General features: G+C 43.7%; 1 protein-coding gene across 1 annotated transcript in view; it reads right to left on the reverse strand.

The window, feature by feature from the left end:
* Nucleotides 1–523: 523 nt before the first annotated feature.
* Nucleotides 524–27,481, reverse strand: part of LOC311500140 (gamma-aminobutyric acid receptor subunit pi) — a gene marked incomplete at its 5' end in the record, with an annotated part of 37,706 nt that continues 10,748 nt past the window's right edge. Inside the window, 8 exons of the mRNA XM_084561357.1 lie at nucleotides 524–2,463; nucleotides 2,699–2,889; nucleotides 4,386–4,538; nucleotides 4,705–4,842; nucleotides 9,281–9,363; nucleotides 12,581–12,798; nucleotides 13,277–13,344; nucleotides 15,210–15,322. Coding sequence (XP_084417483.1) covers nucleotides 2,098–2,463; nucleotides 2,699–2,889; nucleotides 4,386–4,538; nucleotides 4,705–4,842; nucleotides 9,281–9,363; nucleotides 12,581–12,798; nucleotides 13,277–13,344; nucleotides 15,210–15,322 — 1,330 coding nt within the window. The 3' untranslated portion in view covers nucleotides 524–2,097. The remainder of the gene's footprint in view (nucleotides 2,464–2,698; nucleotides 2,890–4,385; nucleotides 4,539–4,704; nucleotides 4,843–9,280; nucleotides 9,364–12,580; nucleotides 12,799–13,276; nucleotides 13,345–15,209; nucleotides 15,323–27,481) is intronic.

A 27,481-nucleotide genomic window follows, 5' to 3' on the forward strand; every position in this document is an offset into this window, starting at 1 on the left:
TATCACCTGAACTGAAACACTCACAAAGCAGGAGGTGGCGACGGCTTAAAAGAACAGAGGAGGAGGAGGAGTTTTATCTCGAGCAAACCGTATCTGAGGATTCAAATAATTCGCCGGTGACGACATCCTCTTGAAACCGCTTTGGCCGTTTCATTCATATTCAAATCACTCTACAATGTCTAGCACATCAAGGTCTGTCTAGTGCTTTATGCGTTACAGAAGCACAGTGAGAAACACAACCAGCAGGCCATAAAGAGAGAATATTGCATTAAGTATATATATTACTATAATATGATATCTGTCGTTCCAGGTGTCGCCGACCTATTTATCCACGCCTGTCTTGTGCATTATGCCTGTCCGGGTAATACGGAGAACCAAGAGTTCCATATTAAATTAACTAATAAGATAAATAGAGATATCTATAAATGATCATATAAACTGCAAGATCAAACAGAATCAATAATTTGATAAATTATTAAAATTCAACCCATTTTTATTTATATATCCTTCTCTAAAAGGTCTATTTTTATTTTTTTATTTTACGTCAGGTTGTGTTTGTTTTTCTAATGGTACTTATCTTGATACAAGTGTTGTAGAGGATGCTCTTGAACCACAAGCTAACTGGCTAGTTCTTGCTTCAAAGCTAGTGGAACCAACAAGAAAAACAGCCTTTTTCACTTTTCACTAAGTCTTTCTTTAAGGAACATGTTTAGGGTACTCTCACACCTTTGTTTTGTTCCAATTCAGGAGGAAATTGATAAAGTATGTTGCACTGTTGTATTATATACAACCTGGTTTGGTTTGTGTTCACAGGGCAATCAAGACAAAGTTCTGACATGCCTTCAACACTACGTGCTTGCAAACAGTTGACAATCAGGAAATCACGTATGAACAACTTGCTCAGTTTGATTTAACTTTAGGTTAATGCACTGAAAAGGTGCACTACTGCTGCCAGACACCTCTGAAGGAGAAGATGTGCTGTAGGAGCAAACAACAACCTATTCCGCATCAAGTAAAGTGCTTGATTACAGCCTGGTAGACAGACCAACTACTCCTACTTAAAGGCGGAAAGTTGGTCTGGAACCTGTCCTTTGGGAACTGGTTATGCTCCGGAAAAGATCTACCGGGTCAATCAGATCGTTTGGGTGGGGCTTTGTGTGGCGGTGGACTAGAAGAGTAACAGCAGAGATGTAGTCATACATGTCATCTAAGCATCATAGGGTGGAATTAGTTTGCAATGAAATGGCTCTGATTGGTTGCAGGACTATCCAGTAGCATGTAGAGCTATTTTATCTCTGTCAACACCATAATGAAATGTCACGTTACCAGACTTGAGTCTGCTATGGCAGGTTAGCTTGGTTATATAATCACAAGCTTATAAATGGAATTTGTATAAGTCTGTGCGCAACGTGAAAATTAAAGATAACTCACAGAAGGACACTCAAGACAAGAGAGATTTCAAACAGCGAGCAGAACTGATCTTCCTCTGGAGTCTGGCTTATAGTTTTGAAGACCCACCTCCCTCATCTGTCTTTTCCAACCCTCTTCTGCTAGCCGTTATTTTTCCCATTTCACTCTAAAAGCTGTACCTGCAGGGCAGAGATGGAAGATGAAGTCGTAACATGTCAGTGATCAGTCCTTCACAATGTAGAATCAAAGTTAAATGGCAATTTCCACTCACTCAAAAGTGCCGGCAAATTCTTTCACAAAGCCTTAAATTGCACCTCCATCTTAAAATGAATACGCTGCGACGAGACAGATGCAGTGGCCATTTTTATCTTTGTTTCAGCTTAATAGTATCAGAATTTATCAAATCTCACATGGTCGGGGTCGGGTCTGAATGAAATTGAATTCTATGACTTTGTTCGAGCACATATTAAAATGGAGCTGCAATCATAAGGTTCACTTTTCCACTGAAAACAACCCTATATGAGTATGCTACTTTGCTCACGAATCCAAACGTAGAAATTACACACACTCATCTCAGAACACACCAAAATAACACGGACTGTACATACATACAGTAACATACACCTCTGGTCTACATACACTCTCTGTCTCACACCTTCCGGGACACATGCTGCACTCCAGCAAATGCTAAAAGTACAGGTAATATGTCCAGTAGAGTAGGTTGACCATGACAAAAGACAGAGGGAAGGTGACTCTGGAGTAGTTGTCTATGTGGTGTGGGTTCTCTATATGACAGCAGCTTATAGAGCCGAGGATTTTGCGGAGGGTGGCCAGAACGGTGAGGCACCAGTTGGTGGGCTCTGGAGGTGACGCCTCGGGCTTAGTCTCACTGCCCGTGGGGCTGGAAGGTCTGACAGCGAGTTCTGTCGAGTCGGGGGCTGAGGGAGGAGTTGCGGTGGCCTCCTTGCGTCTCTTGGCCCGTTTGGAGTGAGTGGCGATGGTGGTGAGGATGCCGTTCATTTCATCGTCGAAATCGTGCATGTGGTGGCCATACTGCAAGGGAGCGAGAGGCAAAGGAAGAGCAAGGTTTGAATGGAAGCACAAGCATGACAAATCTAAATCTAAGAACTTGCAGCACTTGTTCAACTCACCCCACAGTGCTCTTGATGACATGATGATGATGATGATGATGATGATTTAAAAATGATGACAGCGACCAACACGATGAACACAATAACTGTGACCACAACAGTTAACAGTGACGTAGTACATCCGGGAGGTTTCTCACCATGAGCATGTGTGCGTCAGCATGAGTGAGGGTGCAGAAGTGGGCCACGGCGTACTCAATGAGCGCTCCAAAGATGAAGCTAAAACAGATTCCCAAGTAGACGTCAATTGCCTTGATGAAGCAGTTGGCGTTGGGCAGCGAGGTCCGGGCTCCCATCATCAGAGTGGTCATGGTCAGTACCGTGGTCACTCCTGGCACAAAGACACGGGTCAAGAAAGGATTCTTGATTAAAGACTTTGGGTTAAAGACTTGAATCAAGTAACCATGTTGATAAAAGCAAAACCCTAAGATCCACTGAATCTGTAGCTGCACCATAATGTTTTTCTATGTCCTCTATTCATTTGGTTGGTGGGTTAGGGTTTGAGTTAGGGTTGACATTAACCCCATCAAAACGTCCCTTTACATCCGCTATGCCAAGATGTGGAATAACTTGTAGTTAATTCTGAGTTGAAATTACTACAAGAAGGAGTGGTGGACCTAATCTCTAGAATATCTATGTTTGGATGTTCCCACGAGACACCACCAGTGACAGAGATGCTCTCTTCACCCTCAAATCATCCTAAATTAACACTTCTGCTCCCTAAAATGGAACAAAGGCCTCTTATGTCAATATAAAACCAGACGAATACTTATGGTAAAATGTAGGCCACATTTGTCACATCAGTATCCAGCAGCTGCAACGACCAACACATGTTACAGTCTTCTAAAAAAGTACTTATCTTTAATCCTCATAGAAACCTCTGACGTTCGTTGGTGCTGTCTTTGCTATTAAAATGTATGGTGCCATGATGCCAAAATTTAAAAGAGCTCTCCAAACTATTTCAAATAACGTTTTGCCTTATTAGAAAATCACCTGGCCTGGTCTGGAGTCGCTCCGTTGGGAGTTAATAAAGCCAACGGCAAAAATCTGCTTGGGCAATTAAGTAGTTTGGACGGACTTTATGTGGTTGTACATCATCTCATAATCATTATCACGGTGTCGAGTTGAATTTGATTGTGACAAATGGTTGTGGGACTTACCAATTGTCCACAGGGGTATTTTTAATCTCAGTGTTAATTGACACAAGCTCCATAATGACATCCACATAGCGTGTTACAAGACTTAACATCATCCGTGAGTAACACTTGTAACTGTTGATGTAAAAAGATGTGTCTACAGTCACAGAGAGAAATTGTACAAACTGAAGCTGCACTGGAGGCCTGCCAGGAAAAAGCTTTTTCAGCCCAAGGAGTTGATAAGAGCAAAACTACCACACGTAGGTGAAGGGGTTAGATCTTTTGGAATAATGCCCTCTGGACAGCTGAATCAAAGACTGAAAAGACAGCTTTTGAGGGGAAGAACCTCATACTAACAAAAAAGAATCAGGGTGTTATGTGAAACTAGAAGAATCCTCCAAAGAATTACAAAAAAGAACTGACCAAGCCAAGAAACAAAGCAGAGATTTCAATCCAATTCAATGACGTTGGGGGCTGGAAACAAGCAATGCATTCAACAAAACCCTCAAATATGTGTCAGCTTTCAGCAAGCAGTTGCAACAAGAAGTTACTTTTGAAGATGAATCAATCAATTGTTGGCGTGTCCAATTATTTACACAGGATGCACTTACTTTTACCCATGACTGTGGGTAAGGTTTCATGTGCTGAAAATATATATTTCACATATATATTTTACTTCTACTTTCCATACCTATACAAATCCGTGCTGGAACAGAGGACAGGGAAATCCAGAAGGAAACCCACGAGAGAACCACCAGCAGGCTCGAGGGGACGTAGGTCTCCAGGATGAAGTACAGAATGCTCCTCTTCAGCTCAAAGTGGAAGACCAGCTTGGGATAATGACCTTTGAAAGGAGGAACAAATTGTATATCAGTCTGCTTGTGGCTGCCAGAATCTAATCAGCGAAGACAGGGCTAATTTCACAGTATTTAACGATTCAACGCTGTGGTTTAAACATTAATAAGGAGCTGGCAGCAACATTAAACAGTTGTTCTGAACGTCACTGTCACCGGTTTCGTAAATGGCCTCTGAGACGGATGTGTAGTGGTCTTCTACGGTGTACTGAGCCAGCTGGAGAGTGTCTAAACCGCTGACGGACTCATTTCCTCTGGTCCAGTAGAACATAACGTCGTTGATGTTGTAGCCCCCTGCAGGAGAAGGAAGAAAAGCAGGAAATTGATCAGTGCTGCATCAATCAGTTTTACTGTATGAACAACAACAACGGGTACGCATGTAACGTGACAGAATTATCACCCAATTCTTTTTAATTAAACGTCAGCCGTCATTTGTGTTTGCTTTCAGTGACTCCATTGGTTTACACGAGCTAAAAATGGCTATGGAGAGAGCGTAGAGAGAATCTTCAAATGAATACAAACAAAGATCCATGTCTCTTTAAAGAAGACATTGGCAACTGTGCTTACATGCCTTCCATTAAACTTTATTGGGCAATAATATGTCAGCATTATAGAGTACATTAACACACAGCATGTTGCGTTTCCTTACTCTGGAACAGTTTGTGGCTCAGCGGTGTTCAATGGTGCAATAAAGACTGAGCAGTAATACTCCTGAATGACCGACACATGCTGTTAGGAATATGGCCAGCACATTACTGCTATAAAGATGAAGATATAGACTCAATGTACTCTGATTAGCCACAACATTATGACCACTGACAGGAGATGTAAATAACTTCGACCATCTTGTGACAATTCAGTGTTCTGCTGTGAAATTTTTGGACCTGGCATTCATTCATTTGGATGTTACTTAGACATGAGGCACCCACCTAGACCAGACCAGGTGCCCCCCACCCCATAGCAATGTCACTCCTTGATGGCAGCAGCCACCCCCAGCAGGATGCAGCAAAAACGCTTTAGGAACACTCAAAAAAAAAAAGCACAAGGTGTTGACCTGGCCTCCAAACTCACTAGATCCTAAACTGATCAAGTATCTGTGGGATGATCCACAGAGGCCCCTCCCCTCAAAGACCCCTCACTAACAGCATTCTGTTGCCAGACACCACAGGACACCCTCAGAAGGCCCATGTCCATTCTCTGATGAGTCCCAACTGTTTTGGAGACCTTCACAATGTTAGGAAGGTTAGGAAGGTCATAATGTTATGCCTGATCGGCGTGTGTAGTGTTTCTGTTACTAAACCAAAGTGGCAGTGGTGGGAACAGCTGGGACTGATAATTGCTAAAGCTCCGTTATGGTCTGATCCTGTTACAGCTGAGTTGTTTGGGATTGCAACCCGTAGTGGGTGGTAAATTCCCCGTGATGCTAAACATCAACACAAGAGAGAGATTTTGGCAAGAATCAAAGAGAATGTGAGAACACCTTCCAAAAGCCATAGCTTAAGATTACCCCCGGTAAGCGTATGTATAAGATCTACACAGAACAACACATGAATTTAGCATGGCATGCAACTACAACAGCCCGACTCGTCTCATGTAATGTAATATGTGGATTGTAATATCCTGTTATTCACTATTTTGACACAGAGGGATCCAACAGGAATTGCTATTGGGCATTTCTTCAAAGAGGGAAGACAAAAGAGTCATGGTGAAGAGCTTAACTTTTGCCTCATGACATAACAGCTTAATCATGCATGATGCACTGGGCCCTAGAGAACCCAGATAACCCAAATAAAACTTGGAACAAGAGAGAATGCAAAATTAACTTGGACAAAGGCGCCGCGATTAAGTGCATTGGCATCTTTCGACAGAGCAGTGTGGCAATGTAAGAAGCGGCGTGGACACAAGGATGGGATTACCACGGTTTAGCTGTATTTTCCTTATTTATCTGCAGAGGGAGCAAGAGAATAAGAAAAGTGCAGGGAGACGCTGTCGGCTGAAGCTGGAATACACCTCTCTAATGAAGCTGCACAGTACATGAAACGCTCATTAATTTCCTATTGCTCATCCCGTTTTAACATACAAGGGTTGATGTTATATCGACCAGAGCCATGACACTGGGAGCAAAGTTCTCTAATGAAGGCCAGTGGTGACTTTGATGCTGAAAGGTCCTATAAATGCAGCGTTTTCTCTCTCATTGTGACTCTCCATCTCGGCGGAAGACCTCATTATTTTCCCGACCTAAAGCCCCGACGTTACTGTACAAATTAGAGACGCAGATGGGCAGCGACGAGCTGAGCAACAGCATGGAAAGAGTTACATGGGGATATGCACTCAGCCTGCCCCGTGGCCCCCCTCGATAGCGAGTAATCACATCAACACTATGGGAGTTCACACAAAAAGGATCACGGGCCAAATTAAATTAAAGCGAAGATCACAAAAGAATGCCGCTGTCCTCTGACTTTTTTCCGCCGTCGGAACCAGCTAAATATTGCAGCGCGATCCAGATATGAATTCCCCACACACTCCCACAGTGACACTTTCTCTAAAGCTCGCTCCTGTGCAGGGGGAGCCACTTTTGGCTCAGCATTAGGAGAGATAAATCCTTGGCTATACATCTCCATGAAGTGACAGAGCAAGAGAGAGAGACTGAAGAAGAGGTTGGAAAAACAGAGACAGACAGAGAGAGGAGGGGGGGAGAGAAGATGCAGATATTTCGCCTGGAATTACTGAAATGTCGGAAGGATCCATCACCGTCTCAGTTACCTAACGTTAACCTCCAGATGTCTTTTTGTCTGCTAAGTACCACCGGAGCTCAGGCTAAATGTTTTATTTGGCGCTGAGGTCCCCGGTTGCGCTTGTGGCAGGGATCAGACGTAGCTTAGCCTGGCTGGCTGTCACGCAACAGCGTGGCGCAAAAGCGAGCAGGAAAGCAAGATGAGCGAGGGAAGATAGAGAGGAGAAGGGGAGGGGAGCCTTTTTCTGCCTACCATCTCCTGCACAGCCAAAAAAAATAAAGTAAATCCATCTTGTCATGTAATTTAATAATAATGTGTTCTAATTAAAAAAAAAAAAAACCCCACTGCCAATGCATTTCCAAACCAATGAAAATATATCATGATTAGACAAACTGGTCCTTTTCGTAGCTCAGCACTATCTTGGCTGTGACTACTCCGACTGACTCGTGTCTAATTAGAAAACGGGCAAAGAGGTGATGCATAAGTAAGCGGAGGAGGAGGGTGACACCTTGGCAGACAACTACCAACCTGTGAGGGCACCCACCTGTCACTCAAAGTGGTTATTTATCATTAACTTTAAGCTTTGACATAATTTAAATGTTGTAAAAATGTATTCCTCTACAGTTGCTGTAATTACATATAGAGTCCCAAACTGTTGTTTTGTTTTGTTTTACCAGGCTATAAACCATAGACTGTATATAAATATGGACAATGCATCCCCACTTCCTTGCATCGGCTAAACTGATGCTACTTTCCCAGGGATACGGGCTGCGGCATTTTGCGACTTTGGAGCCAGAGTCTGCGAAGTACGGTCCGAGAGTGGAGCCACGTGGAGCTGTGATATCGATGACCCGCCCACGTTTCCACCAGACTCACTTGCGTTTTCGTTTAATTAATACTAGGCTCTGCTCTACCTCCAACAGTTACAAGGAAATGGTACTTATTTTTCTTACAACTCTCACCACCCCATGGGACCGCTTTATGGAACGGTTGGCATGGCAACTGGTGGTCGCCATGACGTCACAACCTATATCTATAGCGTCAAATAACTAACTGAAACTAAACTTATCTAAAAATTGACACTTGAACATGCACCACCATTATATTAGCTACCTAAAATAACAGAAACCATATTTGAAAAAAAAAAAGATTTTACGTGTATTTTCGAGGGGGTGGAGCTTATGACCTATACTGCAGCCAGACACCAGGGGGAGCTCTACTTGCTTTGGTTCTGTCCACGGACAACAAATCCTCAGAGCCCACTTTTTCCTTATACTATTGTATTTTATTTATTTCATTTTTATTAATTTCTATTTTTTAACTTTCTTACACCTATTTTTCAAGAGTGTTTTTTTAAGTGCAACTGAGCTACTGTGAACACAATTTCCCTTGTGGATCAATAAAGTCTACCTAAGTCTGGTAGTCTAAGTCTGACAAAGTTTGAGAAAGAAGAATGAGACAAAGAGCCCAAGTCCAGGTGTGCAAAACCTCTGAAAGAAGCTGTAATTGGTGCTAAAGTGTCTGATACAAAATCCTGAATTATGGGTCAGAGGTTCCCAGAACATTCATTATGAGTTATTGAGTGTAGGCAGATGGAGACAAGGACTCACTGAAGCTGAATGAAGCAACTGTTGGAGTGATACTGATTTTCTCATATAAGTGTGGGCAAGAAGTACCTAGGCATATTACCCAAACTGTTGAACTATTCCTTCAAGAGGCTGATCATTTTTGTATTTACGACGGTAATCAAATCCTTTATCACAGACAAACATACACTGGAGGATATTCCATCATGACCGGTGCCCTGGTCTGTGCCTTCTGTGGTACAGGCACGCAGACACAAGCACGTACACAGCAACAGTGTAGGAGATGAGAGAAAGTGATCCCTCAGTTTGATCAGATTTACTCGAAATCACAAACACCCACCAACTCTCTGTCACAGCCTCAAGCAGCACAGTTCACATTTTCTTTATCAACTAAGTGTGAGGTGTCCTTACAGCTCTCCAGTTGTAGCGTGCAGGTCTGCTTGTCCATGGGATACTTGGTCAGATCCATGTTGCAAGCCACGGTGGTGGTAATCCTAGAAGAATAAAATAAAATATGGTTGGTTTTCATAAAGGGATATTTCATGAAATACCCGTAATAGGTGTTATTTGCTTTTGTTGAATCAGATGGTCTGGTGTTATAAGTATTTTCTTCACATTGCTGCTATGCTGTAAACCTGAGCCACTACACATGAAGCATCTCACTGCAAGCATACCCTGGTCCTGCGCCTCAAAGCTTGCGCCCACTTTTAAAATATTCTTAGAATCTTATTTCTGAATCCAGTCAGGAGAGATGATCAGAGACGCTGGTTCCACGCTCTGCTAAATTCACAGTGACAGGTGGATGGAGAAATAGCACGTCCCAGTTCTCCACACTTGCAACATGAAAACGTTTGCGACATGGTGGATGAGGAATGAATGCAGACACAAGCTGGCATGCTGTTGCTGTGGAATTAGAGCATCCTCGTGAGTCTGAAATACATCAATAAATACACTGAAATAAACTAGAACAATCCAAAGCATCAACCCTTGTGTTCTGTTCATAATTCCACTAAACATGCAGTTGATTCAGCCTCACAGGATGAAGGTTCTGGGTTCGAACGCACCGGGTACTCCAGCTTCCTCCCACCGTCCAAAGACATGCTCGTTAGGGTCATTGGTGATTCTAAATTGACCGTAGGTGTGAGTGTGAATGGTTGTCTGTCTCTCTGTGTTAGCCCTGTGATAGACTGGAGACCTGTCCAGGGTGTAATCCCATCTCTCATCCAATGACAGCTGGGATAGGCTCCAGACAAAGTTTATGGATAATAGCCACAGTCTACATGGCTGTAAAGGAAATATAGCATCTTCCATAAGCTTTCCTCTGGCGAGCATTGAGTCATGGAAGTGTCACCACCTCTGGAGGCCTTCTATTGGTTGATTCAGTGCTGAAGAGAGTGCAGTTTTGGTTGTATTCCTTCTCTTCACGCTTAAGGTTATTTTCACATGTAACCTCAGTTCTTGTTGGGTTCACACAGTTCAAACTTGCAGCCCTTCGCTGGTCTGAATTACTGTATGTGTAGCTTGGGATCAGATTGCTGCTGCTGTACTCGTCTTGTGGTATATTAGCCCACAGACATCACAGCTAAGCACAAAAAAGAGACTGATGAGAATGCAGTTAGTGCAATACAGTACAATGCATGTCTTTCATGGTAAAGTTCTGACTGTTTCCACTGTGCTAAAGTACTTCTGACATAGTTTGAGAAGTACGCTCCCAACGAAGCCCCTCGCTTTTAAATGTGCTGAATATAGGATTAAAACCTAACTTTGTAGACAGTGCCTGTTTGATGTGTTCTTCGTTCCATATCTGATAAAGTGCAGTAGCAGTCTTTCTTGAACCAAGCTGCTACATCCACCAGGCTTTCTGTCGTTACCAGTGGGCATGCAACAGCATGGGAAAAGTCCAAGTGAACCTGGAAACTCTCCATTCTGTTCCCTCCGGAGGGGTTTGAATTCATTTGGAGCGCTCCCATTTGTGCAAAAATCATTCGCTTGCAAGGGGCTTGAAAGGGACAAAGAATGAAAACAACCCAAGAGTTACAGTTACTTTAAGCTTCTTTCTGCCAAGATTTTAAGTTTGTCTTTTTGATGCATAAATCAAATTATAGGACTATTTCTTAGAAGTTCTGTTCATTTCAGCATAGTCAGCTGATTACTGCCCAATGGATGAGACAGTGGTGTATAAAATGTATCTTGCTGAACTTTCTAAGCGCTAATGAGCTGTAGGTTAACCCACAGAGAGCCTATGGGCGGTTATGTGTTCTTGAGGACTTGGGAAAGATCATCAGTGGTTTCCCAACTACTGTCCCAATTCAAAGTACACATTCAACAAATTAAGTCCAGAAACCAGTTTTATGGAGGAGTTGGGCGTCATCAAGTAGACTGTGTTCTGTGTCCTGCCGTCCTGTCGTCCTCCAGAGTCTGTACGGCAATACCGAACTTGTCCGAAGTGTGCATACTGGGTATCAGCCTGCCATGCACCTTGACCTTCCCAACAATTTACCACAAGCCTTTGGCTAATTGGTACCTCCAGTCTTAGTTGCGATTTCTATCTTTGTTATATTTTTATCTCCTTCCCTCTTTAATTGCTCAGCCTTTGACCGCTATTACCTCTGTGATTTCTTGTGTACCCCCCCACAGCACAGCTCTGAAACATTTACCACAGCTGTCGTTTTCCTTCAGCACCTCACATTTCCTCACTTCCCCTCTGTGCTTTTTTTTTTTTTTTTTACAGCTCCAATTCCCCCGAGGTGACCATGCCTCTCTCTGCTCGACTATCTTTTCATTTTTTATTTTTTTATTTTTTTGGCTCGTCTCTACTCTCACAACTCCCGCTCTCTGACTGCTCTGAAGCGCCACCCTCCTCCGCGCTTCCTCTGACAGTAAAGCACGGGGAGCATGAAGTTCTCCGTGCTCTACTGTATCGAGGCAGAGGTCCGTGGAGACTGGGCCGTGAAGGCGCACACACAGACACATTCAGAAAAAGAAATCAACAAATGAGTCATACCGCACATGACAATGTCATGCACTTGTTAAAAAACAAAAATAGGAATGAAATCCTAATAAGCATGTTCACATGTTAGTTCCAGTGTGAGAAGATCAATGCAATATCTTAATGATGTTAATAGTGTATAAAGCTATGAGGTCAGACTGAACTGAAGCCTGGACACGCAACCCAGTGTACTGCATGTGCAACGTGACACCCACAATTGCGCAACCAGCACTTTATAGTTGGATAACTACAAAAAAAAAAGTAAAGGCACAGAAACACTGCATTCAAACCTGCACCGCCTCTTAGACAATCCATAGATGAGCCGAGGCGAATGACATAAAAACAGTAGGATGTGCAAATCCTATCATCGCAGGCTTAAAAGAGCTGAACGCATGAACTCACCGGGACGGTCTATAACCTGCCCGCTCGGCCTATCTAATCAAAATGCCAAGGCGCCGCACGTTTCGGGAGCTTGCTCAGCGCTTGGCAGGTGTTAAGCCTTGCACGCGGCGCAATATCTGTTTCACAGATCCTAGCGGGACATAGGTTAGCCCACGGCGCTATCAACGCGTAACAGACGAGCCAGTGCCAGAGTAATAGAACTGTCACAACCCTCTGCTTTGCAATCATACAATGTCAACCCACGCGTCCACCCTCGGCCAATTTCTCCTCCATTCCCTGGCCTAAAAAAATAAAAAAAGAGTCTTCATTCTTTAGCCCACCTCAGCGCATAAAGGACGGTCCCGTTGGGGAAGATGCGGATCAGCCTGTTCTCCACGGTGATGTCGTGGAGGAAGGACTTCTTGGAGTCGACGATGAAGGTGTCGGGCACCCAGAGGAGCTCCACCAGCCGGCCGTCCAGGCTCAGGCTCTTGTTGCCCTCGAACACCAAGCGCTCATCAGTCCAGCGCTGGCGGAGGAATATGGTGGCGGTGTAGTCCTGCAGGATTGGAACCCAGAGGTCACATCAGATCGGATAGACTTTTTTAACAAGCGTGTCAATAATATGCTGACAGACGAGTCAAGTTTTGCACAACAGGCCTCTGCGTATTTGTATTTCATTTGTCAGCTTGCTGCTTTTCTTTTCTTTCTTTCTTTTTTTTTTTTTTTTGCATTGGTGGGTTTTATGCCATCAGGTCCTGAAGCCTGTGTCCCTAAAGCAACGGTAATCCACTGCATTGCCTTAAGTCAGCAGGTCTGTTCTGGTTTTTCTAACGCTGAACATATTCTCCGTGCAGGTCGTACACTCTGTAAGTCCTGCTGTTACATCATGTGCGACTACGTAATCAGTTTTTTCTGAGCTGTGTGGCAGCAAGCTCCGAGTACAACCTCCCCACCGAGCCAGCTCGACATCACGGGAAGTAAGATCGTCATTATTCTATCATTTATGAGCAAAATGAGCGAAGTGGTAGTCTCACCATGTTGATCTCTGAGATGGTGTCAATGCTAGCTATGTCCAAGCTCATGCCCACCGTCACAGGACCATCTAGGAACGAAGAATAAGGATCGGTTAGTAGGAATAATAATGCATGTTTGCACATAAAATCCCTATAAATATAATACACATACTTTAGTGTTTGACTCTGTGATGAGTGTGAATGTTAACATGACAAAACCGGGTATTATGGGGACGCATATAGTTGCATAATGAAGTATAGGGTTGTATAAGGAAAGATTATAGAAGGAGAGCTTATTAAAAAATGCTAAAAGACCCCCACATCTCTGCAACAGCCGCTGCCTGTCAGTGTGAACCTCCTTTAGGGAATTGGTTCTCCCTGATTCATCATCAAGGAGCAGTAACTTTGCTGCTCTTCCACATTGCTTTTCATCTCCCCATTCTTCTTCCCTATCACTTATCAATCTTCCCTTCTGGGAGATATATTAGTTTGCCTGCTGTTGTATTGCGGATACTGTACCGTATGTGCCAATGTACACCGATCAGGCTTAACATTATGACCACCTTCCTAATATTGTGTAGGTCTCCCTTGTGCCTCCAAAACTGTTGTGGCTCATCAGAGAATGGACATGGGCCTTCTGAGGCCAGGTCAACACCTTGTGCTGTTCTTCATGTTTTTTTGAGTCGTTCCTAAAGTTGTTTTGAGTTGTTTTTGTGTCATTGTTATGAGGTGGGGGTGCCTGGTCTGGTCTAGGTGGGTGCTACATGTCTAAGTAACATCCACACCAATGAATGCCAGGTCCAAAAGTTTCCCAGTAGAACGTTGAATTGTCACAAGATGGTCAATGTTATTCACTTGTCCTGTCAGTGGTTTTAATGTTGCGGCTGATTGTGTGTGTGCCTGCTGTAAGCAGACGTTTGTGAAGTTGAAAAGAAAGAATATAGAGAACGGTCTCCACTCATCTGACTCCAGGCGAGAAAGCGAATAAGTGCATTATCCCAAATTATTCCTTTTTCATTAACGGTGTGCTAGAAATGCTGATTTGGTTTTGAGTAGGTGGATTTATCTATTTAAAAAGTCTGAAATGTCAAGTCAGCTGGCATTCTTTAAACATTTTTTTTTTCTGAGTCTGAGGATATCTGGTGCAACTTGCATCAAAAATGTCTTTTGTGTGGGGTGAAACATTGACTAAAGCTTCTTTTTTTTTCTTTCCCCGTGGTGTAAAGGACTTATAATAATATCAGCGGATGTTCTCGCATGGCTAGTGATGCAAACGCGCGCACGTGGGTGTGTGAATACTTGTTCATCAGTGGTTTTTACCATCGCCGCCTGCCAAACTCGCATCCCCAGGCGGGAGGGCTGGTGATTACGCTGAACAGCGCTCGCCGTGGTAAAGTCCAAGGTGTTATTACAGATCAAACACCGAGCAAACAAACCGTAATCTCATTGTGACGGATTCTCAGAGCTCAGAACAATAACGGTAGTGGGGGGGATTTGCGGGGAGTGACATAACGCTGTTCTTCGGGAAAGCATCCACCGAGATAGACGTCGATTCGCTGTCGCAAGAAAACGAGTCGCCTGGTGGAAATTGGAATCCGAACCACAAGACGTATTAGCAGCCCTAATCTGGATTAGACAACTGACAATATTGTTTCTTTTCTTCTTTTTTTGGTTTTATACAGATGCAGGACTATAAGTAAATTCTGCATTTCTATACGGCCCTCGTAGAAACGCTGACACTCTTTTTTTTATTATTACACCCAAAGCAACAGAGCACACCTATTTCACACATAAATTAAAGTGCATTTGAACGTATGCATGTCAGCGTTTATGACTCAGAAGGGACACGCGAGCACAAAACAGCAATACGATCCCCTGTCGCTCTCTGTCAAACACACATTTCCCCCAAGTGTTCTGTCATTTTCGTGGCTGCATGTGTCGGCAGTTTCCTTACTGTCAAAGAAGGGCCTGAGGTACTTGTTGTATCCTTTCATCAACCTCTGAATGGTAGGAGGCAGAATCTCTCCCTCCTTCACTTCTGCGTTGAGCAAGGAGCTCTCTAACAACCTGGGAACAAAGGCGGAGAAGAGGAGAAAAGCAGAAATGTAAGTTATTTTTTGTTTTGTTTCTCTTCCCACAGTGCATTTTTTATTTACAAGTGGGTTCCTCCTCGGTGTACGCAGAATCCGCGGGGTGTCGATTCAGTTCCGGAGAAAACCTTGCAAGCCTCGATAAGGGGGAAGAAAAGGCAGGAGATTAAAAATGAAAAATCTGGTTTTAGTTATTATATTAAAATCGATTGGTCCAGAATATTTTAAATCATGCTTCCGTCTTTTTTTTTTTTCCCTTCCACTTGTGCCTTTGAAATGAAGGTTCGCTTTCATGAGGGTCCTTTTTTTTTTCGCCTTTCATATCTGAATGCTATCCTTTAAAGGCACATTTAAGTGTAGGAAGATGATTATATTGCTGGCAATTGCGGCGGGGGAAAAGAACGCTCGTTGCGCCTTCCCTCGTGGTGCGTGTGTTTGTGTATAAATCAGGCTCTAAATACGGAACGCCTGCTCTGCAGAGAGAAAGCCCCGGGGCACGTGCCATGATGTAAGAGGGGCTAAAGCAAGACAGATCCGGCCATGTGCAGAGGCAGAAAACATTCATCTCCGTACCCTGGCATCATTTCAGAGTCCCCTCTGTCACTTGTGTGCCGCTGCAGTCAAATGTGTGACGAGGACGGCGAGAATAGTGAAGCAAACTGGGTTGGAGTCGTTCAGCATTCTGGTGAATACAAGATGTGTTTTAAAGGATCATTAATTCTTTGCTACTTTATAGTAATACCTTTGTATGATTATTGCAAACAACTTAATCACCTTGTGTCATGATAATTAATGTGGCAGTACCAAACCATTGCAGCTGGTGTCTTCCATAAACCCTGTTGCTTCTAATGTTACATACGGCATCGGTGCTGGAAGAAGAACACCCTCTTCCCACCGTCTTGTGTCAAAAAGCAACCTTCTGTAGTGCTGTGAAGAAACCCGATCTGACCTTCTTTCAGCTTTTCCCTTCAGGGGCTCGCCACAGCAAATCATCTCCTTCCATCTCGCCCTGTCTTCTGCATCCTCCTCCATCGCACCTTCATGTCCTCCTTCACTATAAACCTCCTCCGTTGGTCTTCCCCTAGACCTCCTGCCTGCCAGCTCTAACCTCAGCTTCCTTCAGCAGATATATTCACCATCCCTCCTCTGAACGTGCCCAAACCACCTCAGCCTGGTCTCTCTAACCTTATCCTGTTCTATCCTACCTTGATCCTATCCATCCTGGTCCTGCCCAGAGAAAACTTTAACATCTTCAGCTCTGCTACCACCAGCTCTTCCTCCTGTCTTTTGCTCAAAGCCACAGTGTCTAAAGCATACAACGTGACCTTATTTGTCTACTGAATGGTAATTACACTAGCAGATATGAGATGGATATAATTATTTATTGATTATACAACACCACATGGAACCTGTTATTAATTGGATGTAAAGAGACACAGGGACAGCGAGGCTGCACCTTGACTTAAAAGCAATCATTGTTGATGGAGCACTTTGTCGATGCTCAGCTTTATCTCTAATTATCCAGACATAGTTAAAACAAAATTATTTTAGTTCTTTGGGATTCAGCTTCGAAAATATTTTGTTCCTGATACCAGATTTCAGCTTGGATTCAGTCTACAAGTCAGGTGGGGTGCTCTAGATGATATATCCACCACTTGCTGCACTGCAAACTAACTGCTGTACATTTACAGCACTGAAAATGGCATCTTTTAATATGTGGGCAGAAGCTGTTATGACGGTGTATTGTTAGTGAAGACAGCTTGAGGCTGCAGCTGCATCAGCGTTGCAAGAGAGGAATACAGCTGGTGGGGAACCGTCCAGAAAACTCTGCCGAGAGCAGACGGCGGCAGGTATAGAGCTTTTGCTCAAACTGCTCTCTGATGCCGACAGAAATGGAAGAATTCTGCTGTCATGAAATTCAGCATGGGCTGTTTTTGTTGTCTCTGACACCAGGCCTGAGGTAGCCTGTGTGTGTGTGCGCGTGCCGAGGGGGTTTTTACTTGGACAGAGGTTTGCTGTAAACCCCAAATCAAATGAGAAAGACAACTGAGCCCAGCAGGACATAAAGGCCAAATGACCACTGTGTGAGTAATGTTATATTTTTTACTAAGTAATGCTATGTTTGGCCAAATAAATCATCATTAATATCAGTAGCCAACATTTGTTGTATCCAAGGTTTGTGGAAATGCTATCATCCTTATAGTTCCACCATTAGGAGGGTTAATGAATAAGGCTATCACTTCTCACAAGTCAGCATGCTGTATGAGCTGACTTGGTTTGAAATGAGGGTCGTAACATGTCCTAAAATCACAACTCATGACTGACTACAGAAAAACAGAACGAAAGAAAGATACGAGGGCATCCACGTTTATCTACGAGAAATCCACCGGTCCTTTTAATTTCTTCCGACGTGCGAACGGGCCGTTCTACTTCTGAATCCTCCCCATGGCCTGAGAATCACATATCCGAACCAGACAAGAGGAAAAGCACAGAAAAAGAAATCTTCCCCGAGACCTCGTTTCACCTGACTGTGTCAAATCAGCTTAGATAGCGCGGTAACTTGCTCCCAGCACACTGTTGCTACGCTGCATAAAGTCTCACTCACATGGCTTGCAGCCTGTTGTTTTAGCAGGCAGCAGCCTTGGACGGGGAAGACATGTTAGTGATGGTAGTGGGAGTACTGCACCGCTGGCATGCTGCATTATCAATCTGGGTCGGCCTGCGTGACCCCTCTTACCTTCACAAATGGTTTTGCATCTGTTTTACTAAGATTGTGTGTGTGTGTTTTTGCAGTGCAAATGCAGACAGCAGCAAATGAAGAAATTAAATATTTCTAATTATATCAGAAAAAGACAAATACCGTATATTTGTGGAATCGATTTCCAGTAACATAGCACTTGTCACCGGCACTAGCAATGTGTGCTAAGAGCTCGCATCTCCTCGCACTCCATCCATCTCTATAAATCCCCAGACTCTAACTTTTGGCTGTCTAAACCTTCACCTGCAGGCGAGGATGAGATCTCAGCTCTCCAACCTGCCAGAAAGTCACTATCCACTGAGCCCTGACAATGAAAAGAAATAAAAAAGAAGAGAGAAAAGCAGATCTTCAGGATGCTCCAAGAGTCACGAAAGCCGTTAATATCAACAACTAATCTTTGTTGCTTTATGTGCGAGGCAGCTCGATCATGAAGACTTGAAGGGCTGTCTGCCGCAGCGCAAGCCTCTCACAGCGGTGGAGTCACCCTGCTACACACTCACGCTCATACATGCATGCTCACGTACGCACACACACAGACAAACATCACTCATATTTATGTAGTGTAGGTCCCATCTCTCTACGGAGATGAAAGCACGGTGTGCAGATTGCGCATTTTCCCAGAATGCATGCTGACAGACCGACCCAAGACATCGGCCCACCAGGCTGTCAAGAATAACGGGATGACACACTGGATGCCCGGGACTGAGCAGAGGCAGGCAACTGGCATTGGAAGTTGCAAGCTTCTGCTTTGCTCAACTGCACAATTTCAAATTCTTAAATAACTAATTTTATTTTTAGTTTTATATGTACTGTACACCGCTTTTAAGAACAATTATGGTCATGAACACCCATTGGCAATCTGGCATTTAGCACAAAGCTTCTTCCCACAAACTAAACATGTGCAGGTTATACCTAAATCCCTGTAGGTGTGAATGTCTTTGACTGATGAACTGTCAACCTGCACAGAGCGTGCCCTGCCCCTGACCCACTGCACGCTGGGATAGACTCCAGCCCCCTCACGACCTTCAACAGAAGAATCAATATCTAAAAAGAATGGATGCATGCACAGACCTGCATGCAATGGCAATGAATTTGTTATTTTAATATGAATGTGTTGTTTTTGGCTTTGAGCTAGTTCAGAGAAAGCACATTTGCTCTCATAAAGTGAGCTAGATTGCCTTGTGCAAATGCTTTTTCAGAAAGTGCAGTGCAACACAAACACACTTATGGACGCCCATGCAGGCGCGCACGAGAATCCTGCAAAAGCCTCTAAAAGCATTTAGCAGGTTGTCACTTTACTCGCCCAGCAGCTGGATATCGATGTGTGGTGTAGCATGCTACCATTTGATCTCCAAAGGATTCATTTGTCGTGAGACTTCTAACGACAACATTATCGGCGTCGACTCTGTGAATCACCGTGAATCTAAACAACACCTTGTAATGTGCTAACTGGCCACTCGCAAATGATTGTGTCTTAGCCTTCGGGAGTTGGCAGAAAAGGAAATGAATCATGATTAAAATCTTATAACTTTCTTAGTAATGAGCCCTTTGGTTTTGCTATTTCTTCAACACTTCTCCTCTCAGATTTGTTCTTTCTTAACTTTCCTCCTCATCTTTCAGCATGCTTCCTTTCTTTAAGACTTGGGTTCAAGAACAAGACCATGCTTCATGTTATTCCATTTCAAACATTTACTTATAAACCTTATCCCTCTTTCATTGCAGGAACCGGGGAATGAGGAGCCAGCAAGTTTCACCCAAACTGAGTCTCACTCCCTTAGTTCCTCCCTTGAAGCTCATCACCCATCTCCACTATCGTCCCTTCCCTTTCATCCATCCTTGGAACCCTTCACGTTCTTCCTCTATATATAACCCTCTGGTCCCCATACCAATAAACTTCATTGTGGCACGGTGGCACAGCAGTTAGCGCTGGTGATGGCAAGAAGGTCCTCGGTTGGAATCCCCGGGGCGGGGATCAGGGCCTTTCTGTGTAGAGTTTGCATGTTCATGTTCTCCCCATGTTTGCATGGGTTTCCTCCAGGCACTCCGTGGGTGGGTTCAGTGGTGGCGTGCTCAGTTGCAGCGGCTCAGGACTAACCCTCCATCCGACTACGTAATTTCGTTGTATAATGACAAATAAAGCACTTTACCTTTACCATTGCATCAATTAATGCTTGGTCTTTGTTGGTGGAAAGTTGGACCTGCTTCACTGCTCCTTGACGAAGAATTCGCCAAAACATCCATGACGACCATATCACCTCGAGCAATGCTGACATAAACAACAAAGTGCTGTCAAAATGTTGACCTGTCTTAACATGTCTTTTTAGCCGTGACCGCTGTAGACATGGATTCTTTTTTAATGAATGAATGAATGCAGGGCTACGTGGGCAAAGTTGAACAATCGAGGACAAGAAAGACAACAACCCCGTGTTGACCGCAGTTTGTAGGATCATGAAGGACCAAGAAAATATTTTTTAACATTTGTTTTACACCTCTTTTTCTGCAGTAGTGAATATCCAGAAGAACCTCAAGCTAATGACCCTCTTTTTATTCATCCAGCAACACATGGAACGGACCATGCAAGACTTGTTCATTAAAATAATATCTAAGAAGATATCCCCTGGTCTCTGATTTATTCTGCTGCCGGTTGGTTGGTTTGTTCCTTGGCAAGTGGGGATGGTAAAACTGAGTACTGTAGCTCTAGCTAGCTATAGCCGTACAGCCATGAGCGACCTCCACCACCGTGGCCTCTTTGGTCCACAGGCGAAGCTTGAGTGTCTTGTCTTTCCATGTGGATGCGTGGGTGGGGGAATGGGTTCAAACAGAGTAATAAAGGGGTGACAGGGTGGCTTTGAATGATGGACTCAAACCCTGTGGGTGAAGTCGCCTTTTCAGATCCTATTTAATGACACAACCCCCCTCCCGCCCAACCACCACCACAAACACAGATCTCATACCCACCCACCCGCTTCCTCTTTTACCCAGTCTCCAGAGCACACAAGGCAGCAGTCCACATAGCGCTTGCACATTTCACAACAGATTAATTCAGCTGAACACAACCCCTGCAGAGAGCTGAGTAACACTCTCTGCGGACCCCCGCTCTCCTGCTCCTTCCTAAGCCCCCGCCCGCTCCCACCCCACTCAGCAGTTCGCTCCACTCCAACCAGCTCCTCGCTCTTATTTCATTGATTCATGTCATTCCTCGTTTCCCAGACTCCCTCAGCTGGCATCCTCTCTTCTGCAGCAACCCCCGAGGCCACTGCAAAGGAGAACAACATGTGTGTTCTGTAGTCACACAGGGATCAATTTAATTTTATATGCAAGAGTGTGTGGAAATCAGCTGAGAGAAGGTGGGGTGCCCAACCATCCCACTCACTGTTTTTGTTTTGACGGTATTAGACTGCATTTCTAATTACCACATGCTCCCTTTCTTTATTCTATTAATCGGTGTAATAATATAACAGATTTAATCACACTTGCATAATATGCTAACTGATAGAATTCCTCCTCAAGGGCCTGCTTCAAATTGCATGGATTATATCATCATTGGATGTATGAAAATTAGATATTTAACGGACCATATGAAATAGGGCAGGTCCTCCGTTGACCTTCAAGCTTAGAGAATGGTGCTTATTCATATTCAAATGACGGATAATGACATTTGCGGCCTAATTCCTAGCATCAGATCGAATGAGAAACCGTGTAAATTGGTTCATTTTCTCTCCATGCAGGGTGCAAATCACACCACTTTACGGTTACAAGTGCACTGCACATCGTGACTTCGTTGGTAAGCAGGAGAAGGCGCCCATTTTCTCGTGACAGGCTCCTTGGGGGGGAGGGGGGGGGGGGCAGGTAAAACATACGGCATTAGCTCAATCCTCAAGGTGTGCCAGGAACGTTAGCTTCAACACTGGATGCCTCGCCTGTCAGGTTGCATTAAACGTCTTCTTTTCTTCCTTTGCGGTGAATACTGATTTTTTTTTGCCGCTGTGAAATGGGATTTGAGGAAAAGTCGCTGCTGCTCTCATATACGGAGATTACTCTCTCGCTCGTCAGGGACTCCGGAGGCTTCCTCAGACCCCTCAGCCACTCCAGCCTCTGAGATGCAGAGGCGAGCAACCAGACGGCACGAGGGGAAAAAAAATATAATATTAAAAAAGTCCTCCTGAGTTCATGTTGCAGGCGTGTGTGGATAAAAGCAGCTGTTTCTTCCTTTCATGCTATCCCAGGCAGCTCCCTAAGCTCCTCCACATAGGAGAACAGAAGGACTCCATTGTGCCAGTTGACGCTACTGTCTTTATAAGCCTACTGATGCCAGAAAAAAGTGGGACATATTAAACATGTGACTATATTTAAGTGAAGATTTTAACTATAAACTTTTATGGTTCTGGCTAATGCATGATTTTGCTTCTGTGTCTATTTGATGACATATCTATGGCAGCAGCCCAGCCCCTAGGTAGACCCTAGGTAGTAGTGATGGGAAGTTCAACTCTTTTCTGAGAGCTGGCTCTTTTGCCACAGCTTCCAAACAGCTCTTTATTTAGTATCCTTTATAGCCTAATATTTTAGCCACAAATACATATTGCATTCAATGTTTCAAATGAACAAAACACTGCAATCAAATCCACACGAGCAAAAACAGAACCAAACTCAGTAAACAAACGGTACAAATGTCCTTGTGCAGGTTTGTGGTGGAACCTGCACTTAATATATTTTCATTTTACAGTGAAGACACTCTGCTCTGCCATTCCCAATGTCTTTAAATTTCAGACAAATGCTGCTTCCTTTACGGGTGTCACTCATAACTATGTGCGCTCGTAAGCCACAGCGTCTATCCCCCTCTCTCTGATTTCACATTATGGTATGATCCTCTCTGAGTTCTCACATGTTATTGGCCACATGGCGTGCCCATCAAAACAAAGTTCCATCCCCGTCCTCACCCGAGCAGAGATTAACAAACAAAAGGCAAAAAAACAGTGGGGAGCCGGCTCTCACTCGATGGGAATCAGTTCTTCTGATTCACTACCTCTTTTGCACGGCTCTTTTGCACATGACAAATCACTCCTAGGAAGAGCACTATAGCCTGACGTGCACCTCCCCAGAAATGTAACTACGCGTCATGGCGACGCAGACTGCAAGAGCTGTGATTGTTCCTTACCTGCTTCTCCATCTCAGCAATTTTTGAATTGATTGTTTTGGTTCAATAAAGATGGAACACATCGAGGAAAGGTTAACCGAGGAGGTTCGGAGCTTCAAACATTAGTATGACTTGTTGAAAGTAGAACCAAAAATTAACCTGACTGGCAAAAAAGACACAGTGCTGACTAGCGCTTGGGTGGCGTTTTTGCAGAGCAAGCCAGACTGTTGAGCGCACAAGTATAAATGGCTAGCATCGTGCGTAGGTTACATACGTAAGTTACGGCGTCTATGTCCGGCAGAGGCATAAATCGTGTTTAACCCCTTAACGCCTGACTTGATTTTTCAATTATATAAAGAAATGAATTATTTGTGTTTTTGCTTACCACGCCGACCGGTCCTACGAGAAACTAGTGCTTGCAAAAGCTTCCTAGGAATTTTTTGAATGTGCACAAACCGACATTGGAGTATTACATGCGTTATTTCGGCTGCAGTCTGAGCGGAAACAGTGCGTCGCGAATTCACGACACTAGGCGTTAAGGGGCTAAGCCTGGAAAAGAAGAAACCTACTGTAACATCATCTTGGCAAGTTGGTTATAAATAACTAGCGGAGCTGAAAAAATCCCAAGGCTTCATATATATTTCCACTTTAATTTTAAACTCATGTGTCTTAATAGTCACAGATACACATGTGTAGCGCTTTAGTCATCCCACTCCAATATTCTGACAGATTCCATTAGCCATACGCGCAGGCCTGATTATTGAAGAGTGACATTTGTCAATGAAGTACTCTATCCATCGCCCCCGGCCAATTAAGTTGAAGTGTTGCTCACTTTCTCTATCAGCTTGCCATGTCCTCTCATATCCACACTGCACCGAATCAATTACAACACGGGGGCAATCAAAAATCCTCCATTATCCTGAATCATACAGTAAATTAACTGCATTATTCATGTGAGCTTTTCAGCCTGTTCGTGTGTTAACTGAAGTATGTTTCTGTGTGTGTGTGTGTGTGTGTGTGTGTGTGTGTGTTAGAGTGAAGCGACTGCATCTTGACAAAAGAGAAAACACAGACGCATATGGCTGTCTAAAGATTAAACGATGCAAGATTTGACGAGTGAGTGAATTTCGTCGAAAACGCTATTCTTCTGAGCGATTAAACGCAGATTTTGTGTGCCTGCTGTGAGAAAACAAAATCCAGCGGGCTGCGAGGAGCGCCGATGGTCTGCTTTCAGTCTGATGTTCATAGATCCAGTTTTCGCTCATCCCTTTATTTATCTTTCTGGGAGTAATTGTGTGCATGCACAGTCTTTATGAGTGGGCTCAACTCTTGCAAGCTGCTGGTATTCATGCAGACGAGAGGTCCCTTACTCCTTTCATTAGCGCTTAAGAAAATAATGCCCACTGCTGCGAGATAATGCGATTTCCACTGACGGACGCAAATCTGAATGCCTCTTAGGAAAAAGGTTTATCTGACATGAAGAAACTCTGACTTCCAGGAACCGTGCAGCTCAAGGGTGAAACTGAAAAACAGGGCATGACTGAAGTAAGACTGAATTTTGTCTGGTTTTGCCAGTACAAATTAGGGAAGGTGCAACTTGAAAAGGGATTCATGACTTGTCAAGAATATTATCCAGGTTCTGACTTTGGGTTCATCATGGGAAAGGTCTCAGCAACTTCAAAAAATGTCTAAGGAGAAGCAACAGGACAATATTACAGGTGACTTGAGGAAGTATTCCCTGGATGTGATGTGTTTTGTCAGATTACAAATGAGGACAACACAGTGGACCTCGAACCAACCAACCAAGCAAATCTACTCTTCCATCCATCATCTATAATTGCTTATCCTGGTGAGGGTCGCTGCGGCCCGGGGACTATCCCAGCTGGTGTTGGGCAAGAGGCTGGGTTCACCCTGGACAGGTCGCCAGTCCATCTAACAGAGACAAACATTCACACTAAAGCGCTAACCACTGGCGCCTTCAACCAAGCACAGCCACCCAGTTTCCATGACTTGCTCGATGTGCACAAATAAAACGTGCAAGGGACCGATGTGACCAGTCCATTTTCACTTGACAACGTTTCCTTTCTCTTTGGTAGGAAGCGACCTACATGCAGATGTCATGGTGTCTGTATCGGTTTTCGATGCATTATTTTGAATGGTTTTTCATATTTTTGAAAAGGTCCTGGTCCCTGCATCCTGTCCAGTTAGTTTTTCTTTTACGATCCCTCACCGTTTTTTTGCCACCCTCGTTATTGTTTTCGCCTGTCCGCCTGCCTTGTCTTTGTGCATCACCTCTCATGGTCCACCTGTTTTTTGCACCTGCCCTTGTGTATTTATAGCCCTGTCTTTCCCCTTGTCAAGTCGTCTGTTTAGTTACGTGCATGTTGTCCTGCTGTTCCTACCTATAAACACGAGATTCTCTGTACCTTTGGTTTCGCTTCCCTTTGGGATTCATCCTACTTGGATTACCTTGCTTTCTTGGACATACGTTTTGGACTTATCCTTCTTATCATTGCAGTGCCTTCTGTTCTTTATTTTTTGTAAATCTTCTTTGAAATTGGCTTTGAGCTGTTCATCCTGCCTTCCACAACTGTGTCTTGCATTTGGGTCCTCCCTTTTCGATGTGGCAACTGCAGGTGTGATTTGCTCACTACGGCTTTGGCATGAAGATGATTCTGGTTTGTAATTAAAGGTTGACTGAAATTAAGTGCAAGAAAAGAAAATGCATCCTTTGTTTGATCCAGCAGTGGGGACACTTCTTCTTTAACCCATCCATTCGTGCACACAAGAAGAAGCACACTTGGAGCAATGGACAACCACTTGTTTCAGGGGTTAGATGCTTTGCTCAAGGACTCTTCAGCCATGGATGCAGGGGGATTCAAACCAGTTATTCCTATGGTCCCAAGTCTGCTTCTCTAACAACTAAGACTTTCTCTTCCTTGTGTTTAAAGTGTTTTGCATGAAAGATCATACTGTAGATGTTGCCAAACTACTGTTGGCGTCTCACTTTAGCTTCACACGTTTTTAAGCCCTCATTTTTTACACAATAACTCCTTTATCTGTCCAAGGGAATGGTTTGACATTTTGGAAACTCATATTATCGGCTTTCCTGCCGAGAGTTAGATAAAATGATTGATAATACACACATTTCATCATTCCCAGCTACCGTAATCCTGTACTGCAATTCCTCACCACGCATTGATTTTGGATTTAAAAGACAACTAAATCCATTTGAGATATCTCAGTTGAGTAACTCAATTTCGTCTGTGTTTGGTCATTGAAGGTGCTTTCAAAACTGAAGGTCATGACAACGACTCAAACTGAACCACGGGCAGAATCTGTAAATCTAAAGAAATGGACTGAAGAGTGTTGTTGACAAAAGCCCAAGGTAACATCCTGCAATTCACGAGTTGGAAATCATTAAAAATACATTTTATGCATCTGTGGGTAATCTATAATTACTGCTGGAATTTTTTCTTGTCCATTACAGATTTAAGCCATTATCGAGGAGAGAAAAAGATTAGTTGTGAACAGTATTTAACCATCCATAAAAATCCAATCAGCAGATAATTAGCTGTGTTTTCTTTTCAACGCCAGATGAAACAGACTAATCGTCATGTTAACGGATGCCTCTCTTCCACAGGCATCTGTGCACAGCACAAGGGAGGGGAGAGTCATGCAAATTTAGACTTAATTTAGAGCTACAGTAAAGAATGTTACTGTACAGTTTGCATTGAATGAGCTACAAGAAAAGTAAGGATACAGAAATTCTGAATACACATTTAGCGTAGGAGTATGTGTTTGGATATTAATGAATTAAAGAAAAGCTCTCGCAGCTAATAGGAAGTGATCTGCCAGAATTTGGCAGCACAACATAAGGAAATTCTGTCCAATCTTGTCCCAGTCTTGGATAGAATGGCACAAAACCACTTCAGAGTGTTACACGGCTAAAACGAGATGGAAACATTTCAAGACCAAAATGCACACGCAAGATCAAATATCCTTACTGTTGTCTAGATTAAAAAACAACCACTTCACCACATTAAGCTCTGAATAAAAAGGCTGTCTTTCATAAGTCGAGCTGCTGACAGAGACCATAAGAGCTGAAAATGAGGTCGTAACAGTTTTGTCACATTCATCAGATTTGAGTTAGTCTGCATATCTGCAGGGAATGTACAATAACAGCCCAAAGGTCTTCTAAATCAACATGTTTCATCATGCTGAAAATCAGATGTATGTCGTGT

This window comes from Chelon labrosus, assembly GCF_963514085.1.
Source record: "Chelon labrosus genome assembly, chromosome: 15".
Taxonomy (NCBI): domain Eukaryota; kingdom Metazoa; phylum Chordata; class Actinopteri; order Mugiliformes; family Mugilidae; genus Chelon; species Chelon labrosus.